Here is a 22,351-nt window from a genome sequence, read left to right on the forward strand (position 1 = left end):
ATGCAAAACGGTTCAGGTACACAAACGCATGGCAATTTTGTTTATACAAAAACGTACCCAAGCACTTAAACAATAGGGTACCAAAACGAACTTGGAATTTCGCATGCAAAACGGTCCTGGTACAGAAACCCATAACAATTTTGCTTATACAAAAACGTACCCAATCTTTTAAAAACAGGGAACTGAAACAAATGGTGGAATTTAGCATGCGACCTGGTCTGGGAACACAAATGTTCTGATTCATAATGTTCAGAATGTAAAGAACAATTGAACACTAACAAGAAGCGGTGCTGTGATTTCCCTTGTTAAGTTTATGCAAAAAAGTACAACATTAATGCAACTCCAAAGTTTTCTTGATTAAAAAGTGTGAAATTTTGAACAAAAAGAGCATTGTGTTCTATTTGTTAATTATAATGTGTCATAATATCGAACTACGATGAAATCACTTGATTTGAAACACATTGCGTTTCACAATGTTACACTTTTGCATAGGGTACCAAAACGCATATGACACCGGCTGTAAAGTGTCCCTCCAATCTTTATATCACTTACCTGATTATGGTTGACTTGATTTGAAGGCCACTCGATCAAATTCCCCATTTCATATCTCTGAACATTCTAGGAAGGTTCACTACTTCCATTACTGAAGATTTTAGGAAGGTTCACTACTTCATTACTTCCATTACTTCCCTATAAGTAGGGAGGAAAATATTAGACTCACCAAAAAGGTTACACAATTTTCTCTTTTCGCTCAAGGAAAGAATTAAAAATTGGAGCATCATACTTTTAAAGCTGCGCTAAATCAATAGACTTTCAAAAAAATGTTATTACCAGTAGAAATCATAAATGACATGAATTCATTGCATGAGAGATTGTATTGATTCAATCTTTGCGTGCAATTTTTTTGCAAATGGCATTTCAAAAAATTCCACAATTAAAGAGAACTCGCAGAAAAAGGCCCGGATCTTCAAACAAAAACTTTTATCAAGACAGCAGATCTTTCTTGCTTAGTACTAGGCCTTTGTACTTTTGCAATGCATTGTCTAATCCTTTCAGCATTTATTCAACAATTTCGGAGCAACCAGAGATACTCTCAAAACGGTACCGTTGTCAGTATGCTAATATGTTGTTGAAATAGTTCTTAAAGAAGTTGTAGCTAGATTTTTTACAACCACTATCGGATTCCACTTCCAGCTGCAAAGACACACTTTCGATAAAAAACAATTTCTTCGAGTATGTACTCTAACATCACTCTAACACTGGTGAATTGCAATAAGTCTTGAAATCGCAAGTTTTTGGATAAGATGCAATACCTGCAGGCTACAGAACAACACCTTATCCTCCATAGCTATAAGTATAGTATATAATTATAAACTAGATTTAATCTCCATTCCACCGCCTCTTCCTCCATTAACATAGTTTCTGCATCTTGAACTTTTCGATTGTTAAACCAGAAATGTTAAATTTTTAAGACTACATCCCTAATTTGGAGAAAAATTATTTCTTATTTTGAAAGTGTACTCGCAATTCTTCGTTTGAGCATAATTTCTGAAACTTCTGATATAAAATATTTGTGAAAAACTAAAGGGCGTGTGTCAACCCTGATTGGCTTATACAATATGATTATAACTTTCGTTTAGTACAAAGCAGAGAATCGAGGGTGAATAATTTAGCATGCAAAGACATCCCCGAAGGCAAACGATGAAAGGAGATCGTTATGATTCGTTCCTTAAAATCGTGGAAAGACTTCTTATTGGCTTTAGAGACAAAGAGTTCTGTTCGGTTTTTCGCGTAAATTTTCATTGCGTAATCGATTAAGGTTTTTGGTTTAGTTTAATTAGGCCTTATCTGTATCTTGTGACTTTCTGACGCAGCTTTTCTGTTTACCTTGTTTTCTAATTGCTTCGATTATGATAATTACACTTTAGTTTGAGCCAATTGATGTAAATTTAAAGAAGCATCCTTATTGGTAGTTTATTTTGGATTAATTAGTTTACAGTATATATAAAGAACGTTGAGGTTTTGTTAGTGTGTGCGTGCAAGTGGGGGTGGTTGTGCGAACCTAGCTTTGATTTGCTGATATGGTGAGCTCAAATGACTTCTTCTTCGGTGTTTTCTCTGGAACACAAAGTTTAAAAAAATCAGCAAGATTGATCCTGTAAGGCCTAAGAAAATTCTAGATAAGGCTATACACTTGCGAAACACGTGGATACAAGAAGCGGACTGGCCCACCGGGACACAGGGAACTTTCCCGGTGCACCCTTTGCCTCAAAATACTTTTTTCAAAAAACTCGAAAACTTTCAAAAGGCAAATAATCTTCGGGCAGTAAAAGCCTTTTCGTCTGACCTCAGAACACAAAACGTCAGAATAAGGGTCCGAAAGAACAGAATGGAGAATACCATTTATTAATCGAATTAACCATCTTGTTCTTTCGGACCCTTATTCCGACGTTTTATACTCTGATGAGATGGCGACGAAAAAAGCTTTTTGTATGATGTAAAATGTTTGCTTTTTGCAAGCCATTTTCAAATTTTCAAATAGCCAGGTATTTTGCAAAGTCTATTGTTTTTTTGACAGCAGTAGCTGTGGTAGCAGCCAGAAAGCCTACTTTAACTACAAACCTGGTTAGCTTTTATTTTTTTCAAGCAAGTGCGCAATTCTTTAATCAATTCGATATCTGTTGAGGATGTAGTAGGGATTTTTACTAGCCAACTAGCAGACTGTTTTGCCAACTGACTAATGATTAATAATTTTGTGTGAAACCCAAGATTTATGATAAGCCATGTTTGTTTTTTTGACTTATGCCTAATGCAAATTATTTTTAGTGCTGATATCCAATAACTGAAAGAGCTCGCACTTTGGAAAAATTAAACTGAGCACTACCCTGTGCTCTTTACAATCAAAATAGTTGTAATTGGATAAAATTATCGATGTGTTGGCTATTGGGTATGGGAACTGTTATTATGGCCAATTGTAAAAACTTATTAAATGATAATTTTGCAGGGATGGGGTTTTTTAAAAATTGAATATTTTTGACTGCATAATACATGCATATTCCCTGTGTTGCCTCTCTTGAATAATCAAATATCTGTGTTGTCCTTTTTTCGAAAACCAAATATCCCGTAATAGTGAAAACTGCCCTAGGTATGATAGAGGGCAATACTTTCTAAGCGTCCTGTGACAGGCTATTTTATTTTCCAATCAACTAAGAACTCATAGGCATCCTGCTTTTTGTATATGAAACTTTTTGTACCATAAAGAAAGTATGACTAACTGAAGCGAAAAATCTTAACCGCTTTTTAAGAAACTTTGTACTGAATTTGTTCAGAACTGACGCCCTTGAAAATTCTGTAAAACTTGGTTTCAAATTTACAACTAGCTATTAAAGTACTCCAATCTTTCTTTAAACTTAAAAAATCTTTGTCCCAGAATAGAAACTCTGCATTTTCTTCAGAAAGAATCACAATCTACATATCATCTGAGAGCAATACATCATTTGATCCCTAAAAATTTACCAGCTGTGTAGACGTTTCAAAAACAATCAAATTGACCGAGAATCTTTTCCATGCCAATGTCAATTGTTAATAAAAAACTTTGATTTTCAACATGGAACATGTTCCGACAATCTAAAAAGCGTGATTTCAAACATCTTTCCTGGGGCAGGCCCCCAGGCACCCATTTCGGTTCCCACCTAATTCCTTCATTCTATTGTCCATTGCGAAGGGATTCAAGGATGAAATATGACAGTGTTTGCAAAAAACTGATTCTCAGCTACACAAAGTTTATCCGGGCCCGTTTTACAAGACCCAAAGTTAAGCAACTTTAGCACCTACTGGCGCTCTTTTGGTTGCTTTTCCCGGTGGGTCAAATGGTAACCAATCCGCCACTGGTGGATACAAGAAATCTGAGCCGTTGCAATGAGACAATTTATGCAATTAGTCTCAGGCTATTGAAGAGGCTTTTGTTAGCTGTTGAAAGATTCCAGTCAATGATCTAATCAAAAAATAAAAAATTAGGACACCCTTGACTTCATCAGATGTCACTTTCTGCAAACCCATAGTTATTTTTTTAAAAAGAAGTGTGTAATTAAAAATGTTTTGAGTAGCTTTCCTGACACATAAAATTTATCATTACCTGCCTTTTTTAGCTTTATTAAAATGCATTTCCTTGATATAGAAAGGTCTGTCGAAAAGGCCATTCTTTTTCGCGTTAATTACAGATTTAGAACTTCTCGTTTTAAATCTTGACCTCAAGTTATAAACCCTGGTACTTTCCTCAAATAATACCGCACATGTTTAGAGTCAATAAATCAATAATCCTATTAGTCATTGATCTTATCATGCATACACAAAAAGTCGTAGCATTATGTCTGAGACGACCTTTGTAAGTTTGATTCAGGTCTTGACTTTGACTGCTTTTCTTTCTTTGTCCCGTTTTGATTGTAGGCTATTTTTGAACCAATCGTTTCTGATTGATTGACAGCTTAGTTTGAACTGCAGTTTGGTTGACAGCTTTCAGGGGTTTGGTATAAATTTCCTTTTGTCAACTATTCTTTTTTGCATATTATTTTAAAATGAGGCATTCGCAGGGATGAAAACAAGTGGCTAATTTTGGAGGGGCGTGGAAGGACAGAAATTTCAACTATAACTGAAAAAGTTTTCGTTCGACCTGTAAGTCTCCTGTACCTATCGAATTGATATTTAGTATCTCTGTATTTATGGTTTCTTTATAATTACCAAAATTTTACTAAAATATTTATCCTAAAGCATAAAAGCCTAAATCTCTGAATCTGGATTAACATGACACAAACATTTAAACTTACTGTAAGAAGTAAAGTAACATCTAAGCATAACCAGTATTAGATATATTTGATGATAAGTAATATTTTACCAAGTAAATTAACAGCGATTCTTCTCTTTTTCTGCTTTGCCCATTTTAAAGCTATTTGCTGCGGATCAATTTTATCTGAAATATTTTTTACGATATAGAAGCATCATGGAATTAAGCCTTTTATCTGTTCTTGATCGAAGAAAGCTATTAACAATTTTCAGAGGGCCAAATACCTTTTCGTTTTTAACAATTGGTAGAGCAACTATATATGCCCGACTCGTAAGACGAAACACTCTTCATTGATACTTCTGCTGCAGCTTCTGCAATGTTTTCTGGCTTCTCAGCAGCTTTATTATAACTATTTAAGATAAGATGTTAAGGACTCTTACAATTAACAGGGGGAGCTTACCATATGTTTTTTTAAAAGAAGCGATGAAAATCTTAGTTCTGAAAGATTCCTAATTTTTCATTGAGATAACTACTCGTAGCTTCCTAACAAAACTCCCACTTTAATGTTTTCTGATCAATACAAGTATTACTGTTCCAAACTGTAAAGTTTCTTATCCCTAAATTCACTTTGCCTATCCTTAATTTGATTCAATTCAACTCCCGTCAAAAGTTAAGCAAACGGTACAATTGTGCAAATTTTGATCCAGTGGAGACGGGGCTTCAGAATAAAACAAGATTAGTGGATGGGTCCGCTCCAGCCGTTGAATTTAATTAAGGTTTAAAACATTTACATTTAAAGTCCCAAAATTTCTAACATAAAAAATTCACCGTTTAGTTTTACAACTGTAACTGGATTTTCCAAACTTTGGGGGGAGGGGCGTTAGGCCCCTACGCCCCCATTGTATACGTGCCTGGGCATTCGTATGGAACACGATCGCACGAATCTAACTTTGTAATTTAACAAAGGCAGGAGTTTTGCCAAAAATTTGTTAATGTTTTATTGATGTTCCCGTTAAGTGCAATCATCGAATGGAATGATGATAGTAAAGATAATTGACAATTAAAAAGTGAAAGATAGCATTCATATATAAAGGCCTGTAGGGCAGAATGGCCAAACGGCAGGACTCGTTTGGAAAGCACTGTACAGTTTTATATGTATATACCAGCACGATTTATCCTGTATAAATATTATATAAATGAAAATAGCCAAAGCTTTCAGCTATCTAGAAATTTTAAAAATAACAGCTAGCGAGCAACAATATTGATGTTATACATTCGATATTACATTTAATTATAGTTTAGAAATAAATACATTTAAAAAGTATCATATTAAAATTATATTTTTATTCAGCTTTTCTAAAATGATCCCCAAGGTTTAGTGCTAGTGATACAGTATAGCAAATTTTATCAGACTATAACATCTTGGCTCAACAACTAGATGGAAGTATCACATAGACCAAGGAGTTGAACCTCTAGTAAATTTTAAATGAATCACATATAACATAGCATTCCTATCAATATGGTAAAATGGAGAAAATCGGTAAAAACAAGCTTCATCCTCTACAGCAGTTATATTAAAAGAAAATGACGAGACATTTCTATCAGCACTAGAAACAGAATTTTTTTCAAATTTACTAGTTCGAATAAGGAGGCTATGAGCACTGAGACGTATTTTACGAAGTTGGAAGTTTTCTATACCCTAGGTAGAAAGTGCAAATAATGCTCAAATTTGTAAACATATTTTGAAGATACACATATACCAATTTTTTTTACTGAAAATATTCTGCTCGTTGAGATTTTCTATAACTTTTGACCTAAAGTAAAAAAAATACTGAAAAGCTGAACATAAGCTTATCGAGATGTTTTGCGAGTCAATTGTTATCAAAACAAACAACATGGCCTCGTACCTGAGAATAACACACGGTGTTAATTGTCAATTCTGTCTGAAAATTACACTGAGTGTTATTTCCACATTCTGAGGCTGCTGCTTACATGGGGCTAGGTGGATACGGCCGCAGAATAATTGGACCGCCATTGTAACGCCTACTTTTGTAGGCCTACACTGAATGGCCTACTGGAAGGAAAATTTGCCATAGTTTGGATAAAGTAAATTAACATCTTGTCATCCAATTGGAATGAATTGTTGGGTAAAATGGGAATAACAGTGTTAAATTTTATTCCATATGGTCCAGGACATTTACACATTGCCTCAGCGACAATTGTAGAAACTGTGAATACCTGAGGACCAGAATAATTGGACGGTCATTGTAACGCCTACTGAAAGGCCTGCTGAAGATTGGCAGTAGTTTTGGATAAAGTAAATTAACATCTTGTCATCCGATTGGAATGAATTGTTGGGTAAAATGGGAATAACAGTGTTAAATTTTATTCCATATGGTCCAGGACATTTACACATTGCCTCAGCGACAATTGTAGAAACTGTGAATACCTGAGGACCAGAGCTGTAATTAAGGACACATTAACAATACATCATAAAATAAACACAGTTTCTAAAGCTTACATGCAGGGTATAAAATACTGGGCAGCAGTAGAACATTTTCAGACCATTGTACGGCCACTTATTTCGTACCAGCTATCACTGCACGGCGTTCTATACTATCGGTGTAGCTCCTTATTTTCCTGTTTTGAGGATTTGCAATAGAAATGGACTTAAACCTGTATTTGGACACAGATTTAGATGACAGCTCAGATGAAATAGATCTTGAAGGACCACCCGGTAAGTACAAATCTTGCCTCAAAATAAAAAAGTTTGTTTTCGTCTACATAAATGAGAAATCATCCAGCCAGGTGTACTCCTTATACACGCCACATCGAAGCTTACGTTGATAGGTCACATTATAGGTCGCGCCAATAATTATAATTTATACTTATTTCTTTCGAATGATTTACCCACAGATTTCTAATGATGCGCCAGGAAAATTATTTTACCCGTTGAAGAAATTTCGGCGTAGCCAGCTAGGTTTTGCTTCACAAAATACAATTAGGTAAACTAATGGTGGAGAGACCCATCCACCCCCCTCCGCATGGACATATTCATTGCACATTATATTTATATTGGGGACGTTCTAACCAATAAAACGCAATTTACATCTTGCAGTCGTGTTTTACATGATGTTTACAGCGTTGGATGGAACTTTATTGAAATCAGTTTTTTAGGGGCCCCATCTCAGTTTTCCTTCAGTGTCCCAGATGCCTCCGTTATGCCACTGATTTGAAGGATACTATTTTAGATGAAAGATTTTGAAGTTTACAATGTAAATTACTCCACAGTTTAGCATCATGATATTGAATGGACCTAAGCCCATATTGAAGACTGTTTTTTGGGGACATTTATAAATTGCCTTGATTGGGCTGTCTTCTGGAATTTCCATGAACAGCGGCTCTGCCAATTTTGTTGTCTAAAAGATGTTGACCGATTGCATGTTGTTCCTTCCTTATTCTGACGATTTTTGCTCTAAGGAGTGTCAGACGAAAAAGTTTCAGCCAATATATTATAAAATGTTTGCTTTTTCAAAGCCATTTTCAAACTGAACCCTTTTAAATGTGTTTTTCCCTATTTTGATAGCAGCGTTAAAAGTAATACTTGCAGATGGATAGTGAAAGATTATGTAGTTAGATTTCCAATATTCAGTGATATTTTTTAATAGCATCCAGCCATTTCTGGCTGATCTCAGCTTAGGAGTTACTTTTTTAGTCAAATTAGCCAAATCATTGGATTCACAGTAGATGTTTGTATCATTAGCATAAAGATAAAACTTGAGTTTTTTTGCAAGCATATGTGTTTCTAACGACCACTGATTTATATAAGAAACAGTTATATGGCCCTAGTACAAATTCATGGAAACACCACAAGAAATTTTAAGCAAGTCAGAATTACATTCATAAAGAGAAACAAATTTCTTCCTATCAGATCAGAGAGATATGAGCCAGAGAAGAAAACTTGCATAAATTTTCAGCAACGCTGGACTTCTTGTGCTTGCACTTCAGGCCTCTAGTGACCCAAAACATCAATAAATTCATATATTATACCATATTATGTATATATAATGGGCATCATTGCTCGCAGCTCGAATGCTTCCGCTCACAGGTCACAGAAGACAATGTGCTGTTGGTCACAATGACGCGTCAGCAAAATCATATGTGTTTCTAACCTGGCATTTGAGCTGAACCACTCTAATGATACAATTTGTGGCAATATGTGGTTTTATGTACATTTTCACTCAATAAATGTCTCTTTTCCATCATTTTGTTTCTAATATTGTTAGTTGACCCCCATAGGAGTATCAAACGACCACTGCGATATTTGAGTTGATTATCAACTATTGATATAACATCTAGAATAGCAGCATCTATAAGTTCTAGGTTGCTCACTTCCTTTTCAATGAATTTTTAAACATATGATATATTTCTGTGTATAGATCGACCCAGAGTTTAAGTTGGCCCAGAATAAAATAATATTGACATTGATTGACAAAAATGAATGACAGTTGCAAGAGAAAGAACTTTAATTATTTTAAAACTGCAGTTTATACTCTTCTATCAAAAGTTGTTCAAACGAAAGTCTTTTTGTTCAAAAGGAAATTGTTTTTCTGTATAAATTTCTTGTAAACTACACTTATAATTATGAATACAAAGCAAGTTTTCTAAAAATCATATCATCTGCGTAGAAGTTTAGGTCAACTTTTTTTGTGTATTTTAGGGATCTAGAAACTTGGGGCTTATTAGTTTGAGATATTAAGGAATAAATTTAAAGAGGGGCTAATATGAGGCTTAGAATTTTCGATAGCTTTCTAGCAGTCATGGGAAATATCTGGAAGTGTAGAAAGAAGCTTCCAGAAAGATTTACTTACCATATTTTTGCTTTGTGCTATGAATAAAAAATAAAATTAAATCCAAAAATATAAAAAAATTTGGTAAATGAAACTTTTGAAGGCAACGTCTCAAGATCTATAGACAGAGGCGTACCTACTTGGGGTGTGGGGGGGGTAGTAAAGTTGGTCGGTAAATGCAACAGATGGTCGGTACATGTTATGGATTGTCAGTATGCGTATCTTGACTTTATATAGTATATTGGTGTGTATACATTGACTAGCAAGAGTTGAATTTTGGTCTGTAAATTCACCGATTTACACCCCCTTACCCCAAATCGTCAAGGTACGCCCCTCTCTATAGATATGCATTTTACTGATTTGCAACCATTCTATTTGATGACTAGCAGTGATACCTAATTTGAGAATCCCCTTTTCAAGACAATTTCCTGAGTGCTTGTGTCTTGAAAATTCAGATCTTTGGGCGACAGTTTACACAACTTCTGGGTTGTGTTATCTGGGCACAAAGTTACCATTCTGCTTCTGCTCTTTGATATAGAACAGGGGTGGCAACCCTCAGGCCAGGAAGAGAATTTTTGTGGCCCGCAAGATGATAAACTCATATTATGACTTTTTTGGTTGGCTAGGATGATTTGCCAGGCGGTCACAAATATTGAATGAAACATATTGATTCAGAAAGAGGTTATTTTCATCAAACCTGGGAATCACAGAAAGATTTTTCACTTTCTGTTGTCACGATTCCCCCCTGCTTAAAGACAGGACAGCAGAATCTTTGAGGGAAAGTTAACAAATGTTGGGTGCACTGCATAGCAGTTGAGTTATTATCACTATCATTGAGACTATGATTGTCGTTTTTCTTATTATCTTTGGCCTGCTTAAAGAAAAGCTTTGAAGGATCTGGCCAACTCTCCTAAAAGGTTGTCCATCCCTGATATCAAGAATGGTAATTTGTTGTCTGAGACATGGAAATGCAATCATGTGCACTGCTTAATATATAAACAGTTTGCTTTTTCAATATCGCAAAAGGCTTTTAAAGCCATATAAATATATACATATCTAAATAAAAACCAAATGAATAAGATTAAGCATATCTAGATTGTTATGTATGCATGCTACTTTCCAAAATTAGTCAGCAAATATATTTTTTTTACTTTTTGACAACCTTTTTTAGGTGAAGCTATTAAACAAGGCCCAATAAAGGTACAAATTACCATGGAATATTTGATTATCATATTTTTATATAACTTTTGGTTTATATACTTTGTTCAATTCAAACATGAAAGCATACTTGTATTTTTGAATTCTGTCATTTATTCATGAATGTATATAGATATATTCTTTTTACAGATGAAAGATATTCTTTGTATAGAATGAACTTGCAGTTCAATGATATTAAACAGTCTGTTTGCAGTTCATATCTTCATAGATCTGTTTTTTAATTTTATAGAAATGCACAAATTGTGAGACCATTGCAGCAGTGGCTAAAAAAATATGTACCAACTGTAAGCAGCCTTTTTTAAAAGCAAAGAGTGGTCCAGAAACAACACTCAAGTCTACCAACGTTACTCGAATGAAAAAGTATATTAAGAAATATGTATGTTTAATACATTCAAATTCATTTTTTCTATGTTTGTATTTACCTTTTCATTTCTAATTAATATAAATAATGAGGACAAAAATCAAAATGTTTGAAGATGGTTTTTCTTTGAGTTTATATACTATTTTTCAAGGATTTTATAAAATCAACATTTAAATTGAAAGTATGAATAAATATGAATATGTCATCTGTATATTTTCTATGCTGGATTTACTGTGAAATGAGCCACAGCTTATTCTTCTTTCTCAATTGAACTTTTTCAGCCCTAATTTTGAGTGAAATAATAAAGTTTTCCAAATGTTTGAAAATACCCTAATATATAGAACCTTTAGCAATAACCCACAAACTGTGCCTCCTGGAATATCTGGGCCTATTTTAGAAAAGGCTCATATCACAGCATGCAGGAATAAACACTGGCCATTGGAGTCTGCCTGATTAAAGAATATATTTAAAATGAGCAATAGCAGGAACAACAATAACAAAGTTTTTGTCCATTTCAGATTTATTTACATTGGATTGTTTCCGATCATTTTGTGTTGTTCCTGCTAACACCTATTTTCTTAAAATTGGCCCATTTTGAAGGGTCGTATACATCATATCATTTTTAGGTACTTGTAATAAGGATAGATGGATGCATCATGTAAATATGTGTAAATGTTTTAATCTTTTGACTCGAATATAACAAAAAACAATTTTCGTCACTAAAATTATCATGTATGAAATACTCATAAGTGAACTAGCCATTTTTATATTTATGTATAACGCATAGCTTCTTATCAAACATATATGCAGTCTATATTGCCAAAATGTGGAAGTGATTAAAAACCATCTTTATTTTTTTGATTATGTAAAGACTGAATAGTGAGGGAGTTTGGTCAAGTATAACTAGGGTTGTTTTTATTCTGATTTTAGGTGTTTAGTAGAATTTTTATGTGCAATAGAAAAAGTAGATAAGATGCACACATTTATTTTAATTAGAACAAACAAGATTGCTTAAGCTTGATTGCGAACAATTTTTAATATTTATTTAGAATGATTGCCAGGTAAGAATTTCTTTTACAGTCACGCTTTTAATCCATCTTTTTGAGAGAGAAAAAGACAAGCATGTCATCAATATCAATTCTTTTTTAGGCTGACACAATGGCCAGAAATTCTGCATATGATGTTGTGATTTTGTATGGCTCTCATCATACCAGGAGATTAAAGACGGGGAAGGAAGCTACTGTGTTTGACATAGCAACTTATGCAACAAGTGGCTTTGGCACCCATTTCATTGGTGAAGGTGGATGGAAGTCCAGACCTGATGCAGGTCTTAAAGTGATGAAGCTTTTTAAAACCTCAATGGAAGGTATTTCTAACACCTAAGCTTTCATAGAATGAGTTGATTGTTATTTTGCGAAAATTTACTGCCTTTTGTGTATTTTATTTTTGTTATTTTTATGTCTATAGGCTTATATTCTTATGTTGGTCAATAAGCTTATCTTGCTAAATCTTTCAAAACCTTTTCATTTCAGCTTATATTTCGTTAACTTCTTGTTAACGGGTATCGTTTTTACCTAACAGCTTCTTCTTAAAGGCATTTGACATGCATAAGTAGAGCGAATCCAAAAATAACTCGATCAGAGCACGCGCGTTTGGAAGGAATTTCGAAATCACTCACGTGAAACCACTCTAGCGTCTCCCCGATTGGCAGAATGGCGGAAATTGTTCACATGTTTTTCTCTGGGCGTAATTCAATTGGTCAACATATGGGGGTCAAGTGGCTGTAAGCCACTTTTATCTGTGTCGAATGCCTTTAATGGATGCAATGACTAGCCATTTGTCCTAAATTGTTTTCGTTTTATATTTGAAGCCTACTATGGTTCGGCTGATGTCAATGACAGAAACGAAGACACAATGGCAGTTCTTAACATGAATGGTGAGCCGATGTTGTACTTTTGTGTGTAATATATCGTTGTTAAAAGCTGTTGCAATGTTCTTGCTTCATCCTTAATTTTGCTACCTTTTATTGTTATAGACACAGATGTAGCTGACGGAGCTGGCGGAGCTGGCGGAGAGGAAAGGGGAACAGCTGTCGACGTGATTTGTAAGTCAACTTGATCCTTTTTTGTGCCATCCGATTCTTAATCTGTTGAAAGTGTTTGTTGATGCTTGTGTGTACTGAATTTATGTTGGCAGCTGTTGCAATACTGTTGCTTCATTCTTAATTTTGCTACCTTTCATTGTTATAGACACAGATGTAGCTGACGGAGCTGGCGGAGCTGGCGGAGCTGGCGGAGAGGAAAGGGGAACAGCTGTCGACGTGATTCGTAAGTCAACTTGATCCTTTTTTGTGCCATCCGATTCTTAATCTGTTGAAAGTGTTTCTTGATGCTTGTGTGTACTGAATTTATGTTGGCAGCTGTTGCAATACTGTTGCTTCATTCTTAATTTTGCTACCTTTCATTGTTTTAGACACAGATGTAGCTGACGGAGCTGGCGGAGCTGGCGGAGCTGGCGGAGAGGAAAGGGGAACAGCTGTCGACGTGATTCGTAAGTCAACTTGATCCTTTTTTTGTGCCATCCGATTCTTAATCTGTTGAAAGTGTTTGTTGATGCTTGTGTGTACTGAATTTATGTCGGCAGCTGTTGCAATACTGTTGCTTCATTCTTAATTTTGCTACCTTTTATTGTTATAGACACAGATGTAGCTGACGGAGCTGGCGGAGCTGGCGGAGAGGAAAGGGGAACAGCTGTCGACGTGATTCGTAAGTCAACTTGATCCTTTTTTGGGCCATCCGATTCTTAATCTGTTGAAAGTGTTTGTTGATGCTTGTGTGTACTGAATTTATGTTGGCAGCTGTTGCAATACTGTTGCTTCATTCTTAATTTTGCTACCTTTTATTGTTATAGACACAGATGTAGCTGACGGAGCTGGCGGAGCTGGCGGAGCTGGCGGAGAGGGAAGGGGAACAGCTGTCGACGTGATTCGTAAGTCAACTTGATCCTTTTTTGGGCCATCCGATTCTTAATCTGTTGAAAGTGTTTGTTGATGCTTGTGTGTACTGAATTTATGTCGGCAGCTGTTGCAATACTGTTGCTTCATTCTTAATTTTGCTACCTTTTATTGTTATAGACACAGATGTAGCTGACGGAGCTGGCGGAGCTGGCGGAGCTGGTGGAGCTGGCGGAGAGGGAAGGGGAACAGCTGTCGACGTGATTCGTAAGTCAACTTGATCCTTTTTTGGGCCATCCGATTCTTAATCTGTTGAAAGTGTTTGTTGATGCTTGTGTGTACTGAATTTATGTCGGCAGCTGTTGCAATACTGTTGCTTCATTCTTAATTTTGCTACCTTTTATTGTTATAGACACAGATGTAGCTGACGGAGCTGGCGGAGCTGGCGGAGCTGGCGGAGCTGGCGGAGCTGGTGGAGCTGGCGGAGAGGGAAGGGGAACAGCTGTCGACGTGATTCGTAAGTCAACTTGATCCTTTTTTGGGCCATCCGATTCTTAATCTGTTGAAAGTGTTTGTTGATGCTTGTGTGTACTGAATTTATGTCGGCAGCTGTTGCAATACTGTTGCTTCATTCTTAATTTTGCTACCTTTTATTGTTATAGACACAGATGTAGCTGACGGAGCTGGCGGAGCTGGCGGAGAGGAAAGGGGAACAGCTGTCGACGTGATTCGTAAGTCAACTTGATCCTTTTTTGGGCCATCCGATTCTTAATCTGTTGAAAGTGTTTGTTGATGCTTGTGTGTACTGAATTTATGTCGGCAGCTGTTGCAATACTGTTGCTTCATTCTTAATTTTGCTACCTTTTATTGTTATAGACACAGATGTAGCTGACGGAGCTGGCGGAGCTGGCGGAGCTGGCGGAGCTGGTGGAGCTGGCGGAGAGGGAAGGGGAACAGCTGTCGACGTGATTCGTAAGTCAACTTGATCCTTTTTTGGGCCATCCGATTCTTAATCTGTTGAAAGTGTTTGTTGATGCTTGTGTGTACTGAATTTATGTCGGCAGCTGTTGCAATACTGTTGCTTCATTCTTAATTTTGCTACCTTTTATTGTTATAGACACAGATGTAGCTGACGGAGCTGGCGGAGCTGGCGGAGAGGAAAGGGGAACAGCTGTCGACGTGATTCGTAAGTCAACTTGATCCTTTTTTGGGCCATCCGATTCTTAATCTGTTGAAAGTGTTTGTTGATGCTTGTGTGTACTGAATTTATGTCGGCAGCTGTTGCAATACTGTTGCTTCATTCTTAATTTTGCTACCTTTCATTGTTATAGACACAGATGTAGCTGACGGAGCTGGCGGAGCTGGCGGAGCTGGCGGAGAGGAAAGGGGAACAGCTGTCGACGTGATTCGTAAGTCAACTTGATCCTTTTTTTGTGCCATCCGATTCTTAATCTGTTGAAAGTGTTTGTTGATGCTTGTGTGTACTGAATTTATGTTGGCAGCTGTTGCAATACTGTTGCTTCATTCTTAATTTTGCTACCTTTCATTGTTATAGACACAGATGTAGCTGACGGAGCTGGCGGAGCTGGCGGAGAGGAAAGGGGAACAGCTGTCGACGTGATTCGTAAGTCAACTTGATCCTTTTTTGTGCCATCCGATTCTTAATCTGTTGAAAATGTTAGTCGATGGCTCTGTGAAATGCAATGGTATCGAAAGCTATATTGATGTTGTTTTATCCATGTGAATGATATGCCCATTAAGTGTTTGTTGTGCCAATAAATCTCTAATGTAATGATGGTTTCTAATTTTGTGCCTTCTAAGAATCGTGTATTACGGTAGATCGTGGCGTGGCTGATGAAAAAAAAAATTAATGGAATGTATTAGCCACCAGTTAGATGGACATTAGATTATACCAACGAAGCTGCTATATATGATCAACGTCAAAATCTTGCAAATCATAATTTGCTTAGTACAGTAACAATTCAATCAGATTTGTATTTTGTGTCCTGTTTATTGCAATTTAATTTGGTATTGATCCTAATTAATAGAAGATTAGCCTGTTTCTCACATTCATTCTTATTTCAGCATACTTTTCCAGTTTCAAGTCATCTGTTTTACCTACTAGAATCTTGTCATTTCTTGTACTGGTTCTATCTTTAAAACTGTGTTTTAGCTACTTATTTCATAGCTTTGATTCTTCAAATTGCAGTTTTCCAACTTCTTTTGTATTTATTTATTACATATGGTTTGGAATTTATTCTCATCAGGATCCGATTATATTATCGTTTTTATTATTATCATAGTCAATGACAACTTGGGAGGCTGAGGCACTTTTTCCAATTCATTTCTATTTTGTTATATAAAAAGACCCCTTTTTAGATAGTAAAATTATGATATTGTCTGAATGTCTTTGGATGCCAAAACCCTGTGAAGGATGGTAGATGATTGTTATTCAAAGCAGGTTACTAATCACAAGCATCAATCCTTCACTAAAATGTTGTTTTGAACCGCATCTGGGGATCGACTTCATCCCTTTACTTTGGACGTTGTCCGGCATTTCAGATTTTGACTGTCAGACGAGCAGTACAAAATATGAGTTCATTTCAGTACTATTTGAACAATTTTTAAAAATATTGTTTTCATTATATTGTAGGTACAAAGAGAAAGATTGGAAAGTTTTTGCCAAGGGTTACTTTGTCCAAAGCAAAAAAACGCAAAGTTTTAACGGGTAAGTAAACATGTGTACAACTTTGACGGGATATGATTTGCAACAATAATTGAATACGATCTATGGCCTTGTATGATAAGATGATGGATATTGGAATTGTATTGTAAATAGAGAGGTTTTAAACCCGCAAAACATAACTCGTACAAGGTTAAGATCGGTCTCGTACAGCCCAGAACCAGTTTTGTTGGTTATTCCTACCAAAGTGCGCAGATCAAACTCGTACTCATTGCGGTACACATTGGGAACCTAGGCATTCTTTGACAACCCAGCAAGTAAGCAATACTGACTAGTTGACTTGGTCTGTATAAACCATTTAATGCCAAAAAATTATTCATAGTTAACACCACATGTTGCTCAATTAGATTTGATTTTATATGAATGTTTGTATATTTTATATTATATTGCTACATATAAATATCCGTTATTTACTTCAAAAGGAAAAATTGAGTCAGAATGGAAGGAATTTAGGGGACGCAAAGCCCGGATATTTTGGCCGCCGATAACAGAAGGGATAAGCGATAGTTGGGGGAATAAGTTCTGGCATTGCGAATTCGGTGAAGAAACAAAGAATGAAGTTGATGTTTGCTATAATGGTATGTTTACAGCAATTGATGGCACTGAGGGGTTTAGCAGTGACGGAAAGTGCACGATAAGATCAGCAAAGGCCAACCTTTTAAAGGATTGGGAAATTTTACTTGTAGAGTAACTGTGAAGCAAAGTGAGTTATCAATACTTGGACATTGGCTACTAAAGTCAATATAATTTATTCCTGCCTTACTGTGCGTACATATCATAAAAAGCAGAGTTAATATCGACTCGCAATACATTTGGCATCGATCGAATCTCAGGATCATAGTCTGTGCACCTCTCCATAATTTTCTTTAATTTATATAGGACATAGTCTGCTACTGGCAGTCTTCTCGCTAATATTCTGCGCATAATGACGCCATAAGAAAACACATCACTTTGAAAGGAAGGTCGGCTTTTTCTTGCAATGACCTCTGGAGGGAAATGATCAATTTCTTTGAATTTCTCCAACGCCTCTTTCGATAGCAGCTTTCCCACTGAGTGTCTGCATGCAAAGGCGAACCCAATAAGAACGGGTCTATACCCATCACCGAACTGTGGGAGCAGAATGTTCCCACATCTTATGTGGTTATGGAGAACGTCTTTCTCGTGAAGAAAAACAATGGCCGCACAAATTCCTTCAACGACCGATTGCACTGCTGCCTTACTACCGAATACATCATTTTGAAGAAACTGTCTGAGTGATAAATTCCCTTCGTATTTCAGTGCAATGTGGAAAGCCCCTCTAATTTGTACGATGCCATATGGAAACGTAATATTTGGATGTTTTCCAAGATATTTCAGCAAACGAGCCTCATGGCTGACAAACTGGAGACTCTTAACATCAGCATCTTTCCCTTCCCAAATATGGTACCTCTTAAGTGTCACTGGTGTCCCATCTGAAAGTCTAGCCAAAGTAGTTTTTGAAAATACCCCCTTTTCGTACTTTTCAGTAGCTACCAAAACATTGAGAAAGTTGTTGCTGTCTAAAACAGAGACGGGTGTCCCTTGTAATAAAGGGTCACTTCTGTGAGAGAAATCGGCAAACAAGGAAGCGTCAACTATTATGGTCGATCGCATGCCGACATACTCCTTTATTTTCGTATATGTCCATTCTGCATCTCTAAGCTGCATGGCAGAATTTTGCTCTTTTACCATGGCCATTCGGTGTTCGAGAGCTTCCATTTGCCTCTCTTTCCTTGACACTTTTTTTTTGAGCTCCTCATTTTCGGAAGCCAACTGATGCTCCCTGTATTTCCTCTTTTCCTTTGCCCTTGAAGTTTCCTCAAGCTTCAATGCGAGTGCCTCTATTTCTTCGTCCCTCACCAACAGTTCTTCCGTGAGCTGTTTGTTCTGCTGATTCAATGTATGGAATCCATCCACTGTATTCTCACCCGGTTCTGGCTGCCCTTGAAGAAATGTATCACACTGTAATTCAAAAAATAAGATAATAACTTAAATTAGTTTTTAAAAATGCGTCTATTGACATTAAAGAAGCATTTACCCATTAATTTACATCGAATGAATATTCCGAGACATCACATCTCTTTTAATGAACAAATGTGAATCGCTACAATGCAAACATTTAATTATTTATTGTCTTAATTGTTTCATTATTTTTCTACTTTTGTTTTATTTGAGTCTATTGTAATATTTTATAACGTGGTAGAGGAATGTAAATATGTATGTAAGGCATCAGGGAACCTCAAATGCTTTTGATTCATTATTTTGATTTTTTATAAAAAGACCCTAGCAATTGTACATGATACTTATGTTTTTTAATCAGTTTAGAAAAACTCTTCTTTGAAAAGAAAATTTTTGAAGTACTTTGATGACGTTGAAGATGTTGATTAACTTGTTCGCTCAGTTTGTCAAGAGTAGCGCATCGACGAGTAAGCCATTTTTGTTGTTAACAATGATATTATTTAAACGAAACAAAATGTGTTTTCTTTTGCCCATAACTAAAGGACGGGAGGATGAAGGTGTCTATTTCTGACAAACACCCGCGGACATTTTTTATCGTCATATTTCAAAAGCGTCATACTTTCGAGCATTTCTCTCTCAATGAAGCAATTTCCATACTAAGGCCAACCCAGTGACGGCGCCAGCTATTACAGAGTGGGAGGGTAATGGGCGCGGCAAGTGGGACCACGCCCTTTCTTCCTCGTTTCAGTGATTTGTACCAGGCTAACTTTCCTTAGGAAATTTCATCTACCCCTACCTAGTGCTTTTTAATCCGTTTTTAGAAGAAATATGTAGACCATATTTTCAGAAAAGTGGGTGGGGGGTAATTACCCCCCATACCACCCCTTGGCGCCGCCACTGGGCCAACCCCCTCTCTCCTAAACGTTCAGCATCCCCTACGCCCATGTTCATAAGTCTATGTTATAGTTGCTTGAAATATAAATAAATGCTTATGTTTACTGCAACTTGTTTCGCATGAATTTGCCTTCCAAAATGTGCACATTGGACCCCCAGCTTTTTTTAAGAGGAGAGACATTTTGATTTAGCTTAACACAAACGCGTATTTAAAAACTAGGCACTGGTAAAATGTCACTCTTCGAAAAGCAACTATTTCCTTATCCTACATTGACAATTTTTGGCTCTGCGTTTCATGATAATTGTTAGCAACAATGGTTCTGAACGAGCTGGAGTTACAATACAAGATATCAAAAAGAAGAACTGGGACCGAATCAGAAATGCCAGTACTAAAATGAATGTTTTTGAATTTCTTTTTATACTGTTCCTCAAATCTATTTTTTCTAATGGCTTAGTGTGACTTGGCAGTGGGTATGCGGTGTAGGGCCTTATTGGGGTAAGAAGCTGGGGATTAGAACCAGTGCGGGGGAGCGCCGATGCCCCCTTAGTGTTGAAAATTAACACACTGCTACTTTTACTTGAGAATGGCATTAGGAAAACAACTTTCCAAACGAAACGAATTGAAAGCTTCTCCTTTTTTATTTTTATATATTTATAGCTTTTTCTACACATACGTTTTTTGCAATTCGTTGTAATTCTATATGCATGCTGTGTTACAGGGTAAATAACTCGATAGCTCATCTTAGTTCTTTTTATTTGCCCAAAGCTTTGTGTTTGTAAGCAATTTAGTTTTCATGTACTCTGTAATTAGAAGCTTGAATTTATTAGAAAAACGAGCAGAACACTGCTGATGATGGCTGCTAGTCACGGTCCAGATCTCGAATAAAAGTGGTATTTTACAGTGGCGTGACTTAACCTTCCAGACGGGGGCTGGAGGGTCATGAGGAGTAAAATTAAATGGTAGACAGGTATGAGAAAAAATTTAGTAACCTAACGTCAGGAGAACACTTAACTAACGATTTTACTGAGAATGTGAAGATTTACCAACCAACTCGTGAACGATTTATTTACACAACCCCTCCCCCGCCCCCCTTAGCTACGCCACTGATACATTAGAAACAAAATCACTTAAAATTCCTAAAATGCGGGCCAAATCTGGGTACTCAAACCTCCATAACTTTCTTTAAAATGTCTCTAAAATAAATGTAGGAACAATTTAACATATGTAGAACTAAATGTTCGAAAAAATTGGCGACAAGTTGGATTTCATAAAAGTTATTCAGAGATTCACTGTATGCACACAGCAGCTGAAATACAATTGGTTAAATTAATATAAAGAGGTCTAAAATTTTTAGTTTTCCCTTACCATTTTCTACTTTCCTTTTATAAATTTTGTTTTTTAAGAAACAGTTAGTTGAAGTTCAGGCTTGCTGTTTTTATTTTTGGCAAAAATTTTCGTTCTTAAAATACGTAGGATTTACGCAACTGCTAGTTATAGTTGCCAAAGGAGAGTGTTAAGGCCCCATTTGCACCTCCTTATAAAAAAATCGTGTAGGTAGGCGTGAAAAACTGTTTATTTTGTAATTGAATTTTTGATTGACTTTTAGATTGATTGATAGGTTGATTATTGATTTTTCTAAATGAAAACAAACCTCTCCTTTCTCTGCTGTAGAAAAGGATTTGTGAGTTGAAGGCGAGCTTAAAAGGTTCAAGCGTCTACGCCTGCGCCTTTCCTTCTGTTTAACAGTTTGTGTGCTTCTAGCGTGCTTGAATTTTCTCCGTAATTTTTGTGTTGTGGCGTCTTGTAATTCTGAGTCTCTTTCTTCGTCCATATCAACCAAATTTGTAATTTCTTATTTCCAAAATCCTTCGTGTTCGTGACAGTATTAATGCTGCGTATGACTCAACAAAGGAGCGCACCGAGAACAGACAACAACACTTAAAAGACAGGTGACAGGGGTGTGGTATTTTGATTTATGTGTGGCAGCCAATTCATTCCAGTTATTTCCCCTTTGCGTGATTCTTTCACAGCTCCGCAACAATCAACGCACGCAATTTTTTCACACGCCTGTGCTTTTGCAACAATACACTTATCTATTCATTCTTTTCAGCTATTCTTTGCTCGCCTAGCCCTTCTTTTATTTTGTTTTTTTCTGAGATTGGAATTTTTGAAACCAGGAGCGAAGCCTGTACGGCTATAAATTTTGCCGAAAACAGGGTGTAGCTCACTCTTTAAGAGTGTGGTCATAAGATAATCAATTTTATTTGTTGAATAATTTCATATGCGTTTCTATTTCAAGATTCAGCATCCGAAAGATTTAATTTTAAGTATTTTTAATGCCATACTTTGAAAGCTTATTTCCTACAGAAATGTTAATACGTTATAATTTTTGTAAAAGGTTACGATTATACTACAGCGTTAGAAAAACACTTCTTCTCGCGACCGACAAAATCCTTCTTCTGCCGATAGACAAAGTATTGGTGGTACAATGCCCTAGCACACAACCCCCTCCCCCTCTTTAGAATAGGTGCGAAGTTTGCGGAAAAATGTTTCGAGTCAGAACCTCAGATTCAT

At 36.4% G+C, this 22,351-nt stretch overlaps 2 protein-coding genes across 2 annotated transcripts; one reads left to right on the forward strand and one right to left on the reverse strand.

The window, feature by feature from the left end:
- Positions 1-6,675: 6,675 nt before the first annotated feature.
- Positions 6,676-14,974, forward strand: LOC148959019 (uncharacterized). The gene is made up of 10 exons (XM_089111066.1): positions 6,676-7,517; positions 10,802-10,830; positions 11,078-11,224; positions 12,359-12,575; positions 13,080-13,145; positions 13,245-13,313; positions 13,459-13,536; positions 13,682-13,759; positions 13,906-13,974; positions 14,120-14,974. Exons 1-10 carry the CDS (start codon positions 7,445-7,447, stop codon positions 14,209-14,211), a joined length of 918 nt encoding a protein of 305 aa, XP_088967192.1. The 5' UTR covers positions 6,676-7,444; the 3' UTR covers positions 14,212-14,974.
- A 2,690-nt stretch (positions 14,975-17,664) lies between these two features.
- Positions 17,665-22,265, reverse strand: LOC135687550 (serine/threonine-protein kinase Nek7-like). Its single transcript, XM_089111064.1, has 2 exons — positions 21,429-22,265; positions 17,665-18,885 (listed from the first exon to the last, which is right to left on the reverse strand). Exons 1-2 carry the CDS (start codon positions 21,606-21,608, stop codon positions 17,665-17,667), a joined length of 1,401 nt encoding a protein of 466 aa, XP_088967190.1. The 5' UTR covers positions 21,609-22,265.
- Between the last annotated feature and the right edge of the window lie 86 nt (positions 22,266-22,351).

This window comes from Rhopilema esculentum, chromosome 11 (assembly GCF_057945365.1).
Source record: "Rhopilema esculentum isolate cy_ngs chromosome 11, ASM5794536v1, whole genome shotgun sequence".
Taxonomy (NCBI): Eukaryota; Metazoa; Cnidaria; class Scyphozoa; order Rhizostomeae; family Rhizostomatidae; genus Rhopilema; species Rhopilema esculentum.

Excerpts from the sequence above, each read along its gene's own strand:
- LOC135687550 (XM_089111064.1), bottom strand. The coding sequence starts at position 21,608 with ATGGACGAAGAAAGAGACTCAGAATTACAAGACGCCACAACACAAAAA. Across the intron at positions 18,886-21,428 it reads CTACAGCAGAGAAAGGAGAG|TGTGATACATTTCTTCAAGG; the intron begins GTTTGTTTTCAT and ends TTTGAATTACAG.
- LOC148959019 (XM_089111066.1), top strand. The coding sequence starts at position 7,445 with ATGGACTTAAACCTGTATTTGGACACAGATTTAGATGACAGCTCAGAT. Across the intron at positions 7,518-10,801 it reads AGATCTTGAAGGACCACCCG|GTGAAGCTATTAAACAAGGC; the intron begins GTAAGTACAAAT and ends AACCTTTTTTAG. Across the intron at positions 13,975-14,119 it reads AACAGCTGTCGACGTGATTC|ACACAGATGTAGCTGACGGA; the intron begins GTAAGTCAACTT and ends TTATTGTTATAG.